Source organism: Elephantulus edwardii, unplaced genomic scaffold, assembly GCF_000299155.1.
Source record: "Elephantulus edwardii isolate Elephantulus edwardi_28Jun2011 unplaced genomic scaffold, EleEdw1.0 scaffold00107, whole genome shotgun sequence".
NCBI lineage: Eukaryota > Metazoa > Chordata > Mammalia > Macroscelidea > Macroscelididae > Elephantulus > Elephantulus edwardii.
This window is the reverse complement of record NW_006399857.1, coordinates 948393-961817: the sequence shown is the minus strand read 5'-3', so window position 1 is coordinate 961817 and position 13425 is coordinate 948393. Positions and strand designations below refer to the sequence as shown.

The following is a 13425-nucleotide window of genomic DNA, read 5'->3' as shown; positions in this document are numbered from 1 at the left end:
TGGCCCAGGGGCCCTGATTTCCAAACCCGGTTGGCCATCAAATCATTTCCACCTCGTGGATGTCCTTTATATGTCAGAGTAGAACTGGGCCTCTCAGGTTTCCATGGCTGTGATTGTTCAGAAGTAGCTCACTAAGCCTTTCTTCCCAGAAGCCTCTGGGTGGGTGCAAGCCTCCGACTTTTGGGTCAGCAGCTGAACAATGGGCTGCGTTCACAACATAAGGACTCTTGAGTCCTCGCGAGTAATCATTGATTTTGAGTAAGTCTCTTCTTGCTTGTTAGAGAAGGGGGTGGGGGGTAAGATAGGACTAAAAAGTGTCACTCTGGCCTTTTCTTATTAATCCAGTGCTGGTGACTGTGTGCCTTGACAGGTTCCCCCTTTTGCCAGTGCTTCTGCCAGGAACCAGGACCCAGAGAACTCTGAGAATGAGCCCTCAACCTGGGGACCCTGCTCACACCCAAGAGGCCGCTGTTTTTTTGTCTCTTACTCACTGCCTCCTCTAACTTGTGGGAGAAGGACCTTGACACCGGGGTCACACATGGCACTCCACTTTCCCCCCTTTGATGAGGTTACCACCCCAGTCTCTCAATCTTATCAAAATCAGCTTCTCAGTTTTAGTGTTCACTAAGGCAGAGACTTCCTGGGTACCCAGCACCCAGAATCTACTCCCCAATTGAAGAGAGCAGATTCAAAGCACTTCTTAATTTTTTTTTCTCTCATTACCTAGGTAATAATAGTTGTGTATTGGCTGCACCAGAATAGAAACTCTGGTAAACAAAAGACAGGGAAATTGAAAAAAAAAACAAAACCCACAAAATATTTTAAAATTTTACTATATTAATGGAAAAATCCCAGATAATACAAAACAGCTGGTAAATTAAAACTCATGTGACCATGGCTTGGAGGAGAAGGAAATTTTGTACACAAGAAATCTGTCTTCTTAATTGTTTTTGTTTGTGTCTGTAGATTTATGCCGCCCCAAAGCATAGATTAAAATCATGCTGAAAGCCAGTCTGGTCTTTTGATATGTGCTTCAAACAATCCACAGAAGGGCTGACCTCATAAACATAATTAAACATTGACTTCCTAGAATGCTGACAAATGCTAAGAGTATGTCAAGGATTGTTTTGACTTTGTGGCCTCTCTTGCAGGTCCTTCCATTGTGACGCCCCCCAAGGACATCTGGAATGTCACTGGTGCCCAGGTGTACTTAAGCTGTGAGGTCATTGGAATCCCTACGCCTGTCCTTATCTGGAACAAGGTGGGTGACATGCTAGCCTTGATGAGCTTTTTTGTATACACAAGCATGGCCTGAAATCCTCCCTGGTTTACTGCCTGCTGCTCCTCAAAGGTAAAGCATTGCAGCAATTGTAAAGGCACCACCGTGAATCTATTCATATGGTTCTACCAACCTGAAAAATAGCCCCGGTTTCTGTTCCTTTCTATTAGCAGGGCCCTAGCAGAGAACCTAACAGGAAGAAGTGATATCGTGAGCACCCAGAGCCAGCCTCTGAGTGAGCGTGCATCTGTGCGTGGATGAGTGTGCATGTGAGTGTGTGCACTGCCTGTGCATGCCCGCGTGGGTGTGCACAGGGCCATGCATAGCATGTTCGTGCCCGCACGTGTGCACACATGCATGTGTGTATCCTCACTGCAGACAATAGAACATGGTGGCAAAGAGTGAGGATTCTTTAGCTAGCGTGGCTGGTTCCTCTCTAATATCAACCTTGGCACTGTGGACATTTGGGGCCAGGTAATTGGTTGTCACTGTCGTATGGTTAGCAGCATCCTTGACCTCTGTCTCCCCACCAGATGCCAGTATTCACCCCACCCCCACAGTTACGGGGACCAAAAATTAGCTTCAGACAGCATCCCATATCTCTTGGGTGAAGATCATCTCCCGTTAAAAATCATTTGAGCCTATTTCCTCCTCTGTATGATAAAAGTGGCAGGTAATTGTTATAAAAATTAAACAAGACAATGGTGTTAAAGTCACCTGATTCATGGCCACATGCATCGCTGGCACTCAGTAGGTAGTCCCTACTGGGTCTCCACTGTGTTCCCTTTGAGTAGCATTATCTACTAACACTATCTGCATATTTGAAGGACAGCATATTCTCAACATGACCGTAGAAAGGAAAACACCCATTTGCCAGATCAAAGAGGACCTCAGAATCCTGATAGTACATTGTCCTTTTTCAAAATTTTGACTCCTTGAAGCTTCACAGAAGGCCTGGGAAGCAAAAATCATCAAATTCATTTTATCAGAACAGAAACCTACAAAGGATGTATGCACCCAAGTATCACAGTACAAATAAAGCACAACTTCTTGAATTCCAAAGTAATCTGAAAAAAAATCTCGTTTTCAAAATAGGGGGGGAAAAAGAAGGGTGGAATCTAGTGTAGGTCAAATGACATAAATGAGTGTCTCAATTTGACTAGTTCACTCCTTCTTCCAAATGGTCTGGGTTATTTGTTTTATGTCTGAGCAAAGTAGCAATTTATAGACTTTTTAATTTTGGTAACCTCCCTCTCTAACATCAGGTCAGAAGCATAAATCACACAGGAGGAGACTATTCCTCTTTCTCCCACAGAGCTTCTAGTGGATTCAAGCCACCTTCCTTGCGGTTGGTAGCACCACTCTCTGTCCAGTATGCCACTAGAGCTCTAACTTTCACAAGCGTTTAGGGGAAAACAAGGTTGACTCCAGCCCAAGCACAATGGAGCCAGGAACTCTTGACTCGGCTCTCAGTGTATTGGCTTCATTCTCTTCAACGTCAGAAATCTTCCCTCATACAGTGGACAATATTGTTAGTGGCAGCTCCTGGATAATATTGTTATCACAGCTTGAAGATAACAGGAGAAGCAAAGGCCTTCACTTCCCTTGTTGCTGAGTGTGTGTAGAAAGCCCATTGAGCGTCTACCCGCCTCTGGCTCCCCCACGTGGCCAAAGGAATATAGACACTACCATTGGCTACACCACCACCATCCTTCCTACCTGGTTGGAATGAAGTCCAGTCAATACTTGGGGGTGAGGCAACCCTAACTGTAGTTCACGTACCTTCTCCAGCTGAAACCTCTGTTAGAGGGAGCAATTAAGGGCCAGAATGCAGCTCATGAACCAGAAAGCTGCTGATGGTCCTCATTGTTCATTCGAAGGCTGCCAGTGTGTTTGAAAGGAATACTGGTGGTGCAGCAGTCAAAGCATCCAGCTGCCAACCCAAAGGCAATTGTCTGGAACCCACCTGTCACTCCACTGGAGGGGAAGCAGTCTGTGGGAAGATGGCAGCCTTGGACTCTATGTGGCAGTTCTGCTCCTGCCCACAGGTTCGCTAAGTCAGAGTGGCCGGCCGAGGGTGGGATTTTTCTCAGGGAGATGCAAAAGAACATTTCCAGGGAATACCCATCCAAGGGCTGTCCAAACAGGACTCTGCTGCTGTTCCCTGGAGAGCCAGACCCAGTGGTGGGGGAGGAGGAGTGCTCCAGTGTCAGGGGAGGAGGGGTGCTCCAGTGTCCCAAGGCTTGAGGAACTTCAATGCTTGCACTGCCGGGGCCCAGCTGAAGTGCGCACATAACCAAGGGGCTAACTCAGCCTTGGGAATCTTTGCCTCTAAACTTGTGGGACTGTTTGGGGCAGATCCCAAGGGCTTCCCTGAGCCATTTGTTCTCAAGGCCATTCAAAAGCACCATGGTCACATGCTGTCAACTCCAGTTCAGGGCAGGGACTACAAAAAAGAAAATTGTTTTCTACAGAACTGCTAGAAACAAGCAAAATCCCAATCGCTGTGCTCCACTAACTTACCCAGTCTGCCTTCTGTGTGCTCTGCTGGGTGCAAGAGTGGAAGTAAGGTTCTTCAAAGTGCTGACCGTGACCTTCAGTGGAGGGGACACAGCCAGCATTCTCTTTTAAAGAAAAAAAGAGCAAAATAGGGCAAGAGGTGGGGCTGGAGGTAGGAGAAGCAGATTACAGGTGATAGAAAAAACTGGGAAGAGAATAGGGTGGTTGTATGAACATGGGCATAACTAATGTCTTTGAAATGTTCATATGACTAATGTTGAAAAGGCAGATGGTTTTTCTGTTTGTGTATTTATCACAAGAAAAATAAGGGGTCAGAATAGGAACTATGTTATAGTTGTTAGGTGCTTTTCAGTATGACTCATATTGACCTTGTGAACAGCCACCCTGGCCCCTCTCCTATCCTGTGCCATCCTCATCATCTCTGACACACTAGAGCCCCCTGCTCAAGTCACCATGTCAGCCCCTATTGTTGGGCATCTTCCTCTTAGATCACCAATCAACACCCTTAATACCAGCAGTCAGGATATCCGATTTCTTGCACTGGGCAAATCCACTAACAGGAACCTCTCCAAAGTGCTGAATAGCAATGATGTCAGTGTGAAGACTAAGGAAGCATCTTAGGACATCAGATTTATAAACATCACATTTATAAGTTAGTAGCTGATCACAAACTTCTTACTTATACCACCAATTTCCTCCACTTCTAGTGACATTAAGAATCTTTCCACATTTGATATTTCTCTTCTGTATTCTTCTCTCCTACCCATTTTTTCCGTTGCATTATTTCCTATTATTATTAGACTGTAGCTTCTTTTAGAGACTTTGACCCCTTTTCATGCAACTTATATAGTGCTCTTATAACAGAAGTCCTCAAGAGGGCGGCTCTAGCAAACAAAAAAATTAATTATTTTCTCACAGTTTAGGGGGGCTAAAAGTCTGGATTAAAAGGCATAGGATTTAGAAGAAAGCTTTCCCTCTTGGTCAGCCCCAGGGAAAGTCCTTGTCTTCTGGTTCCTTGGAAACCTTCATGTGGCTTGACATCAGTCTCCTCACCACCTTTCCTCTACTCATTCATTTAACCTTCTATTTCAAGAAATTGGTTTACAGTACATCCTGCACTAGTCCTACCTGGCTGATTTAGCCAAGACAGCCCATTCCAAGTGAGATAATATCTACAGGCATAGAGATTACAATTTACAACACATATTTGTCAATTTCAAAGGGGACTATTAAATGTAACCTATAAAAAGCATGTGTTGCATTCTTCCCTAGGTAAATATTAATCTTTTACGTCTTTACAGTTATCTAAAACTCTTCTTAAATTCACCAAAACGACACAACATATCTCCTGTGCTGCATAAACAGTTCTCTAAAATTCAGTGAAGCCTAGCAAGCTATTCACCTGGAGAAACCAGACAGATCGCTCTTGTTTCTGTAATCGCTGGCACTTTTTCTTTCCCTGAGTAAGAAGGAGCAAATTTCACAAAGATTTAGTTGCACCTGAAATACAGCCCGGGTGGGCTGAGACCTCCTGGGTGTCCTGTGATCCTCCCTGTCCCCTCACAGTGGGGAATGACTACAAGGCCCCATGCAGATTCTGGATGTTCAAACCCAGAGGCTCCTCCAGCCAGCACAGCTGTAAAATTGTCTCCAAGCCACTATCATCAGCCTGTATCTCCACTCCCTCACACACACAAATTGGAAAACATGTTCAGCAACATGTAAACTCCCTGACATGCGGTGCTGAGCACCTTGAGCTCCTAGCAGCCTTGTGAACAATGGATCTGAACTTGCCCTTGCTCTTGCCATGCTCACCTCTGATACACTAGAGCCCAGAGTTATAGTAAATGTCTCAATGCACCTGATTCTTTTTTCCTGTCCTTGCATCTTCCCAAGCATGGTGTTCTTTTTTCCAAGGACTGACCTCTCCTAACAACATGCCCAAAGTATGTGAAATGAAGCTTTCCAATCCTTGCCTCCCAAGAGCTGCACTCTGAAAGTTGCACTTTCTCTAAGCCATATTTGCTTGTTCTTTTGGCAGTCCTTGGTAAGTCAGTATTCTCCAACACAGCTCAAAGGCATCATTTCTTCTCTGTCATACTTATTGTCAGGCATACCTTTGTTTTTGAACTAACATACTTGCTCTTTAATACCTTGGAGATGTCCCTGATAGCAGATATAGGGCCATATAAAAATTCTTACTTCTGTATGTATTGTATCTGGTAACTTTTTATAATGTAGCAATGAAAATACATCAGTGGACAAATGGCTAAAGACAACTGGTCCCTTCACACAATGGAGTATCAGGCATCACTTGGCATCAGTGTTTTTCCAGTGTGTGATCAAAATAAAACACAATTAAAAAAATGTGTAACATACCACACAACATGAATGAAACTAAAGTCAGTAAAACTGAAGGACCTAAGTCAGTCACAAAAAGGCAATTCAAATGTAAGACTGCTATTATAAATATAAAAAAGTGAGGAAAGGTTTAGGGAGCTCTGGTGGCCTGGTTGTAAGGAACTGCACTGCCAGCCCACATGGTTCGAATCTGCCAGCGGCTCCTCGGGAGAAAAAAAAGCAGTCTCCTCCCATGCAACTTACAGCCTCTGAAAACTCACAAGATGGTCAGCAACTTACAGCCTCTGAAAACTCACAAGACGGTCAGCAATTTACAGCCTCTGAAAACTCACAAGATGGTCAGCAACTTACAGCCTCTGAAAATTCATAAGACGGTCAGCTATGGGTTGGTTCTGATTTGACAATGCACTACATCACCACCAAGAAAGGACAAGTTTACACATAATCAATCATGAAGGAATAACAGGGATGGGAAAAGAGAGAGGGGAGTAAAAATTAATAGATAAGGGGTGAGAGAAAAAGCAATACACAATAAGGGGCATGATCAGACATTATAATTAAGTCATTACATTAGTGGCAATTAATTTTTTTATAAAACAAAATATGCATGATTGTATGAAAAAAGTGTAATTTGTAAACTTTCACTAAATGTGTGTATCATGACTTCTGTTAAACAGAAGAACTCATTGACTAATCAAATACTTGACAAGAACACCTTACATAGTGTAATAGGCCAACCAGTATAAAACACATGCTCTGTATTAAGATGCATGTTATATAAGGCTGTTGTTAGGAGTCAGTATTTCTATGCTGTAGTGTTTATCTTTCTGCTTTGGTCACACACACAACTCCTAAAAGGTTCTGAAATGCAGTTAAGTGAAGGCCAAACACGTATTAGTTTAGGTGCCAAGTCAAATTTGCGTGTCAAAGTATCACTAAAAGCCATTTTAAAATAACTTCTTTCAGAGTATGCACTAACATGAATTGTTTCTGCCTGGTCCTTGAGAAACTGAAGGGGAGAAGTCTATTGAGTCTGTTTTGTGTTCAGCACTTTCACATGAGAAAAACATTAAATTACCTGGTTTTCTCTAATAACAGCAATATAGGATAATTTCACAGAAGGGGGAAATGATAACAGGCTATGCTAGATATTTTTTTATATTAAGTGGGAGTTGGCCTAGATCACTCCAAGCTGGAGTGCCAGCTGTGGGCATTAGAAAAAAGGATGAGTTTGAAGCTGAGCAGTAACTAAAAACCAGCACGAGGGGGAGTGGCCTGATCACACACAGAAAAAACACTGATGCTGAATTAAAAAAAAAAAAGTATGTGCCATGATCTCATCTTTAATTACTCAAGATCTGTTTTATTATAGAAAAAAATGAAAACTACTTTTCAAGGACTGTAGACCCTTCAGACTACTTTCAAAGGTAGTAACAATAGACATGAACTTGGCTTTTACAGGAGAGCTGGGACACAGTAAATTTCAGCCCTTCTTTTTCCCCCCCAGTCACTGTTCTCAAAAGAAGTTGGTTGTGCAGCCAGTTAACTCGCTCACGTGCTAGTCAAAGGCTGAAGGTTTTTAAATCCACTCAGACAAGCCTCAGGGGAAAAGACCTGGTAACTAACTGCCCCCAAACCAGCGACTGAAAACCATGTGTGTTTTCTAAAGGAGTATTTAGTAGTCTCAGTAATTAAATAAGTTCTAGTAATAGTTTTAACAAAACCACCACCCAAAAATTTCATAGAGCACAGTTCTATTTTACCACACATTCCGTCACTTTGAGTTGGCAACAAACAGCTGGCCAGGGGTTGGAGGACGTGGAGGAGGTTGAGCCTTAACAATTTTTATGAAGATAAGTAAGAAGGGAGAGCCGGGGCACAGCACGTGTTTCAAACCCGGTAACCCCTTTACTCTTAGGTTCTCTAAAAGAACCTCTTAGAGGAATATTGGTACAAAGACACGTGGAAATGTCCAAGGTCTACCGGGCCAACAAATGTTGAAAGGAGACAAGGACCTTACCCACAAGCTAACAAATAGAGGGAATCTTCCCCTAGAATTGGCATTCTAAATTTGGATGTCCAGTCTCTAAAACTATGAGAGTAAATTCATTGTGAGAGATTGAGACACATCACTCACATATTGCCACGGAGTTGGAACCAATTCATAGCTGACCCTTCAGCAGGTTTTTAGACAGGCTCATCACACTGATTATCCATCTCTCTCCTAAGCTGCTGACGGATGGGAACTGCCAGAGGCACAGGCCTTCTTTTAGGCTATCAGTGCAACCATCTATGTCCTAGGCCACCAGAGCTTTTACACACACACACACACACACACACACACACACACACACACCCGTACCCTGTGACTCAGCAATTCTACTTCTAGAACTACACACATGGAAACATGGAAAGGTTTTCTATGTATTTTCTTTTTCTGTACACTTGTTCAATTTTCTGAAGATTATATATAATGAACATAATAATTTAATAACATAAAAGGGGGGGAATTAGGACAGTGTTGGCTATTACCAACCCTGAATCAAGATTTCAACCTATCCCTCTGAAGCTGATTCAAAATTGGCATAAAGGTTTTATTACAAAAGAACAATGATAGCATTTCACAGAGGTTTTTGCTCTTAAGACTCTAGTAAATTATTTGATTAATCTTTAACCTTCAAAGACAAAATAAAAGTACTGGCTTTGGGCTGAACTTACCCTTTCCATTGATAAGGCTGTTAATATATGTGTACGTGGTTTGCTGTAAGCCAAACAAGCATGACAGAGGAAAAGGCCTGCCCTAAAATGAGAACTTTTTTAAAGGGTATGAGGAATGACAACAGCCAGCAACAGGAAATAAGGCAATGTGTAGGCCCCAAGCATGCAAAAAAATGTAGTCATTAAAAGTTTAGGTGATACAGAAATATTAAAGGAAGAAATGAGAGAGGATCCATATTGTATTTGGTATATGCATAGGTGCTGAATTTAAAATCTGAAGTACAATGCAATTCTAAGAATGTGGTTACTTTCAAAATGATGGTTCAACCTAAGTGCCCATCAACAAAGGAATGGACAGAGAAGCTGTGGTATATTTATACAATGATGGAATACTACACTGCATTGAAAAACAAGAAACTCATGCAATATTATTCAAAATGGGTGACCCTCGAGGACATTATGCTGAGGGCAATATCTCAGTCACAAAAGGACAAACACTGCATAGTGCCACTGTTGTAGAATGGTACTGACAGGGTTGGGGTAAGAATGAGAAAAACTGGACAAATTATGTATACTGCATTGAAATGGATGAAGGAGAGAACAGTTCACACGCAATATATTATATGGTATTATGATTATCATAAGAGTTTGGAATGAAGGTTGCAGAGTGGAGTATACTCGGGGCCGTGGGGTGGGTGTGTACAGGGGGACTGTATACCAATGAAAAGAATTTTTCTTTTACTTTTGGAAAAGAGTGAACTGAGGGTGAGAGGGGTGGGTAGGGAGAAAAGTGCAACAATGAATGAATGGAAATCCAAAATCTCTGTAAATGTTCATTAAAATTAATTAAAAAAAGAAGAAAAAAAAATGGTTCCATATAAAGAACCAAAACTATTTCCTTTTGTTTTTGCAGGTAAAAAGAGGCCATTATGGAGTTCAAAGGACAGAACTCTTGCCTGGTGACCGAGACAACCTGGCCATTCAGACTCGAGGTGGCCCAGAAAAGCATGAAGTAACTGGCTGGGTGCTGGTGAGTGGCCAGAGCAGCCAGAACTTCATTCTGCAGATTAGACCAAGGGGCCCAGTGCATTACCCTCTGGGTACCTGCCCAGAGCGGCCTTTCCATATGGCTGTCACTCCTCTTTGAGAAGTAGAGGAGGGGATGATTTAGAAACAGTGCATAAACAATCACTGATACTCTCCTCTCCACCCCCTACCCTCAAGACTCCTCACAAGGAACTAAATGACCCAAGTCTCAATTATTTTTACCAATTATTGATGAGTAATTATTATTTAACTTCCTCTTTGGTACTCCACACTCCCAAAGGCATTAGGTCTTTTGTTCACAGAGTCGCTATGAGTCACGCTTGACTCGACAGCAGTCAACAACAACAACTTTGGTACTCCTGGATAGTACTCAGATCTAATGTCCTATCCCAAGGTCTCCTTCAAACTGATATGCCTATCTATCCAGTTTCTTTAACTTTGCAGTGTGATCAAGTTACGGCATTTTTCTCAGTCTGAACTGTCCAGATCTTCCTAATAGCTGTATCAAAGTCTCTTAGCAGAAAAATCTGCACAACTTATGCTAGATTTTTAATTGTAATCTCAGGAAAAGATTTACAGAGCCAGTTAGTTTCCCATTCAATAATGCATATATATTTTGTCTCGTAATAATGATTACAAGCTCCACTTTATAACAGCACTATTCCCACTTCCTCCCTGTGTTTCTTATTCCCAGTTATCCTCCTTTCCCATCCCTTCCCACCTTCTCAGTTTTAGCCCTGAGCAAAGGCTCTGATTGTTCTATGGCATGAGTACTTCTTTGGTATTAGAGTTCACTTTGTAGCTCTGTTGTGCGGCTGGAAGCTGAGTCATGGGAGTTCAATTCCAGGCTGGAAGAGTGATTAAGGGCCATAGTCTAATGGGTTCTGCCAGTTTTGTTCCACATTTCCCCCACCTCTATCAAGGACCTTTATTTTGCCTTCTTTCACAATTTACAAATTACAAATTTCACAAATTAGCTTGGGAAATAAAATATGACTTTACTGAGAATACTGGAAAGCACTAGGGATAACCACCAGAAAAGAACTGAAAAAAAGCCTTCTCTCTCATAGGTATCTCCTCTAAGTAAAGAAGATGCTGGAGAATATGAGTGTCATGCGTCCAATTCCCAAGGCCAGGCTTCAGCATCAGCAAAAATCACGGTGGTTGATACCTTACATGAAATACCAGTGAAAAAAGGTGTGTAATAAATCCCTCAGCCATTTAAAATTACTGCTTTTGCTTAGGAAAGAACAGAACCAAGTGTGAAAGTAGTAGCAGACACAGTTATTAACCAGTTTCCCTAATGTTAATATTCCATACAGCATTAAGTATGCCATCAAAATGGAGAGTTCAGTCTCCAGAAGAACATTTGGATAGATGGAAGTAATCCATTATTATGACTTAAGATACTCTCTCTCACACACAATTCAAATCCCAAATTTGACTGGAGTAGCTTAACATTTTCCATAATGTTCTATCAACATGGCACTTTTCCTTTATGTTGTGACTATTACACTACAGTCCCATTTACAAGGAAATGATTCTGGGAAATTCTGGTTCTTCACTCTGGGCTTTTTATAAGAAAAAAAAATATCCCTGAAAAGAGCATATACTTACTAACAAGAGTCCAATTCTGCTCTGCACCTACTTTGCTGCTAAAAGCTTCCTCATAAGCACACATCAAGCCTGTATCCATCCCCACAATACTGTTTTACATCCATATAGTTCTATGAGATTGATGTCTGAATTGGTTTCACTTAACTCAAAAATAAAAATCATTTGCCACATCATGCCATCGTGAGGACCACTCAGCTGTGATGTAAAAGAAAATTATCAAGTAAAGATGTATGGTCAGGTTCTCTTCAGCTAAGACATTATAAAACCAGGAGAGGAAACAAGCCAGTTGGAGCAGTGGCTAAGAGCCATGTCATTATCCGAGTTTCATCCTGAATGAGAGCTGGGTGACACTGGAAAGCTTCCTCAGACTCTCAAGACCTCATCATGCCTGCTTGTCAAAGTGCTCTTCCAGTTTTACACAGTAAAAATGAAAACTGGAACCTGTGTGAAAGGAACACAAGTATTTTCTTCTAGTAGAGAATGAAAAAAAATGCAGTCTGTATCCTTCCTATCAAAGGCAGAAACCTTATGAGACCTGGAAAAGCAATGTCACGTTCTGGTTTGCATAGGTTTCACTATACAAGAAGGTCCATGTGTTACAGATGGATCAATATAGTAAAATGGTCTTCCAAATCTAAAATCTTAAAACTCAGACTGCATAGAGCACTTCAATATATTACTATAACTACTCATTTATCCTTTATCCTATTTTTAACATATTCATTTGAAAACACAAAACTGCCTGCAAATTAAGAAGTCAGCCAGACCAGTTAATAACTGATTTTCTCTTTTTCAACAGGTGAAGGTGCTGAGCTATAAACCTGCAAAATATACTTGTCTGCACACTTAAGTTAGTCATGGATAACTACCACCCCTGTTCTTGTTTAACAACTAGCTTCTTTTAATCCAGTCCACTAACACTTTCATTATATTCACTGGTTTTACACAGGAAATTACAAAATAAAGATAACATATCAATACTATCCACAAAAATTTTATTGTTTATTTACAAAACAGAGAGAGAAGCATGCATAATGAAACAAAAAAGACCTACTAAACACTCATCATTCGAGGTGCAATACTCATAGACATAAGTTCCTGAAATAACAGTTTGCACGCATAAGGCATTCGAACCAAGGAAATCTGAAAAGAAAAAGCAAACAGTAATTAACAAAGCAAAACTGGTGTGACCTACTTCTCTACTCCAGAAAAAGGTTCTACAGATGATGAATGAGGGGTGGGAAAGGTCATCCTGCTACCCTGGCTAGCTGTTCATCCTCCTCACAGCCTCTCATACTTCATTCACCCTTTCTGGCAGACATAAATTCTATTTATCCTCCTCACCTAAAAAGGTTTAAGGAAGATACGGTTTGGAATATGCTGCTTCCACAGAATATAGCCTTGGAAACTCTGTGGGGCAGCTCTGCTGTCTTATAGGGCAGCAGGAGTCAGAATCAATTCAACAGAGAAATTACCACACGAAAACTGGGTTTTTTTTTTTTAAAAAAAATTTTTCCTCATTTTAAAAAAAGACTCTTTCAGAGGGCGTGCTTTTGAAATTGGTAAAAAGTTTAGTGAACTAGATGATCAGGCTAACACTGTCTTACTCTAAAGTAACCATAAGGGTTATACGTACCTGGGTTTTATTACGGCAGCCTCTACATTCATACGTGTGGGTCCTGGTGTTAGCAATGGCCATTATTCCACAAAGATTGCAAACATGAACCTGATAGGGATCTGAAGCCTCAAATAATCGTTCTCTTAAAAACTGGGCTGCTCCATGAGCAATCTGACAGTCTCGTTCCATTTCTCCAAAACGTAAGCCACCATCTCTGTTAAGAAAAAAACCCAACAGACTGTTTTGTACTTATTTTCTATTTTAA

The 13425-nt window shown here is 41.5% G+C and overlaps 2 protein-coding genes across 3 annotated transcripts in view; one reads left to right on the top strand and one right to left on the bottom strand.

The window, feature by feature from the left end:
* IGFBP7 (insulin-like growth factor binding protein 7) overlaps positions 1-12589 on the top strand; it is a 120401-nt gene extending 107812 nt beyond the window's left edge. The window contains exons 2-5 of the mRNA XM_006891965.1: positions 1152-1261; positions 9792-9908; positions 10996-11122; positions 12342-12589. Coding sequence (XP_006892027.1) covers positions 1152-1261; positions 9792-9908; positions 10996-11122; positions 12342-12361 — 374 coding nt within the window. The 3' untranslated portion in view covers positions 12362-12589. The remainder of the gene's footprint in view (positions 1-1151; positions 1262-9791; positions 9909-10995; positions 11123-12341) is intronic.
* Positions 12584-13425, bottom strand: part of POLR2B (polymerase (RNA) II (DNA directed) polypeptide B, 140kDa) — a 51868-nt gene continuing 51026 nt past the window's right edge. Inside the window, exons 24-25 of one of the 2 annotated variants that reach the window (XM_006891966.1) lie at positions 13179-13374; positions 12584-12685 (exon numbers count right to left, since the gene is read on the bottom strand). In XM_006891966.1, the coding sequence (XP_006892028.1) occupies positions 12596-12685; positions 13179-13374 (286 nt within the window). In that variant the 3' untranslated portion in view covers positions 12584-12595. The remainder of the gene's footprint in view (positions 12686-13178; positions 13375-13425) is intronic. The other variant, XM_006891967.1, reaches the window with a different exon arrangement.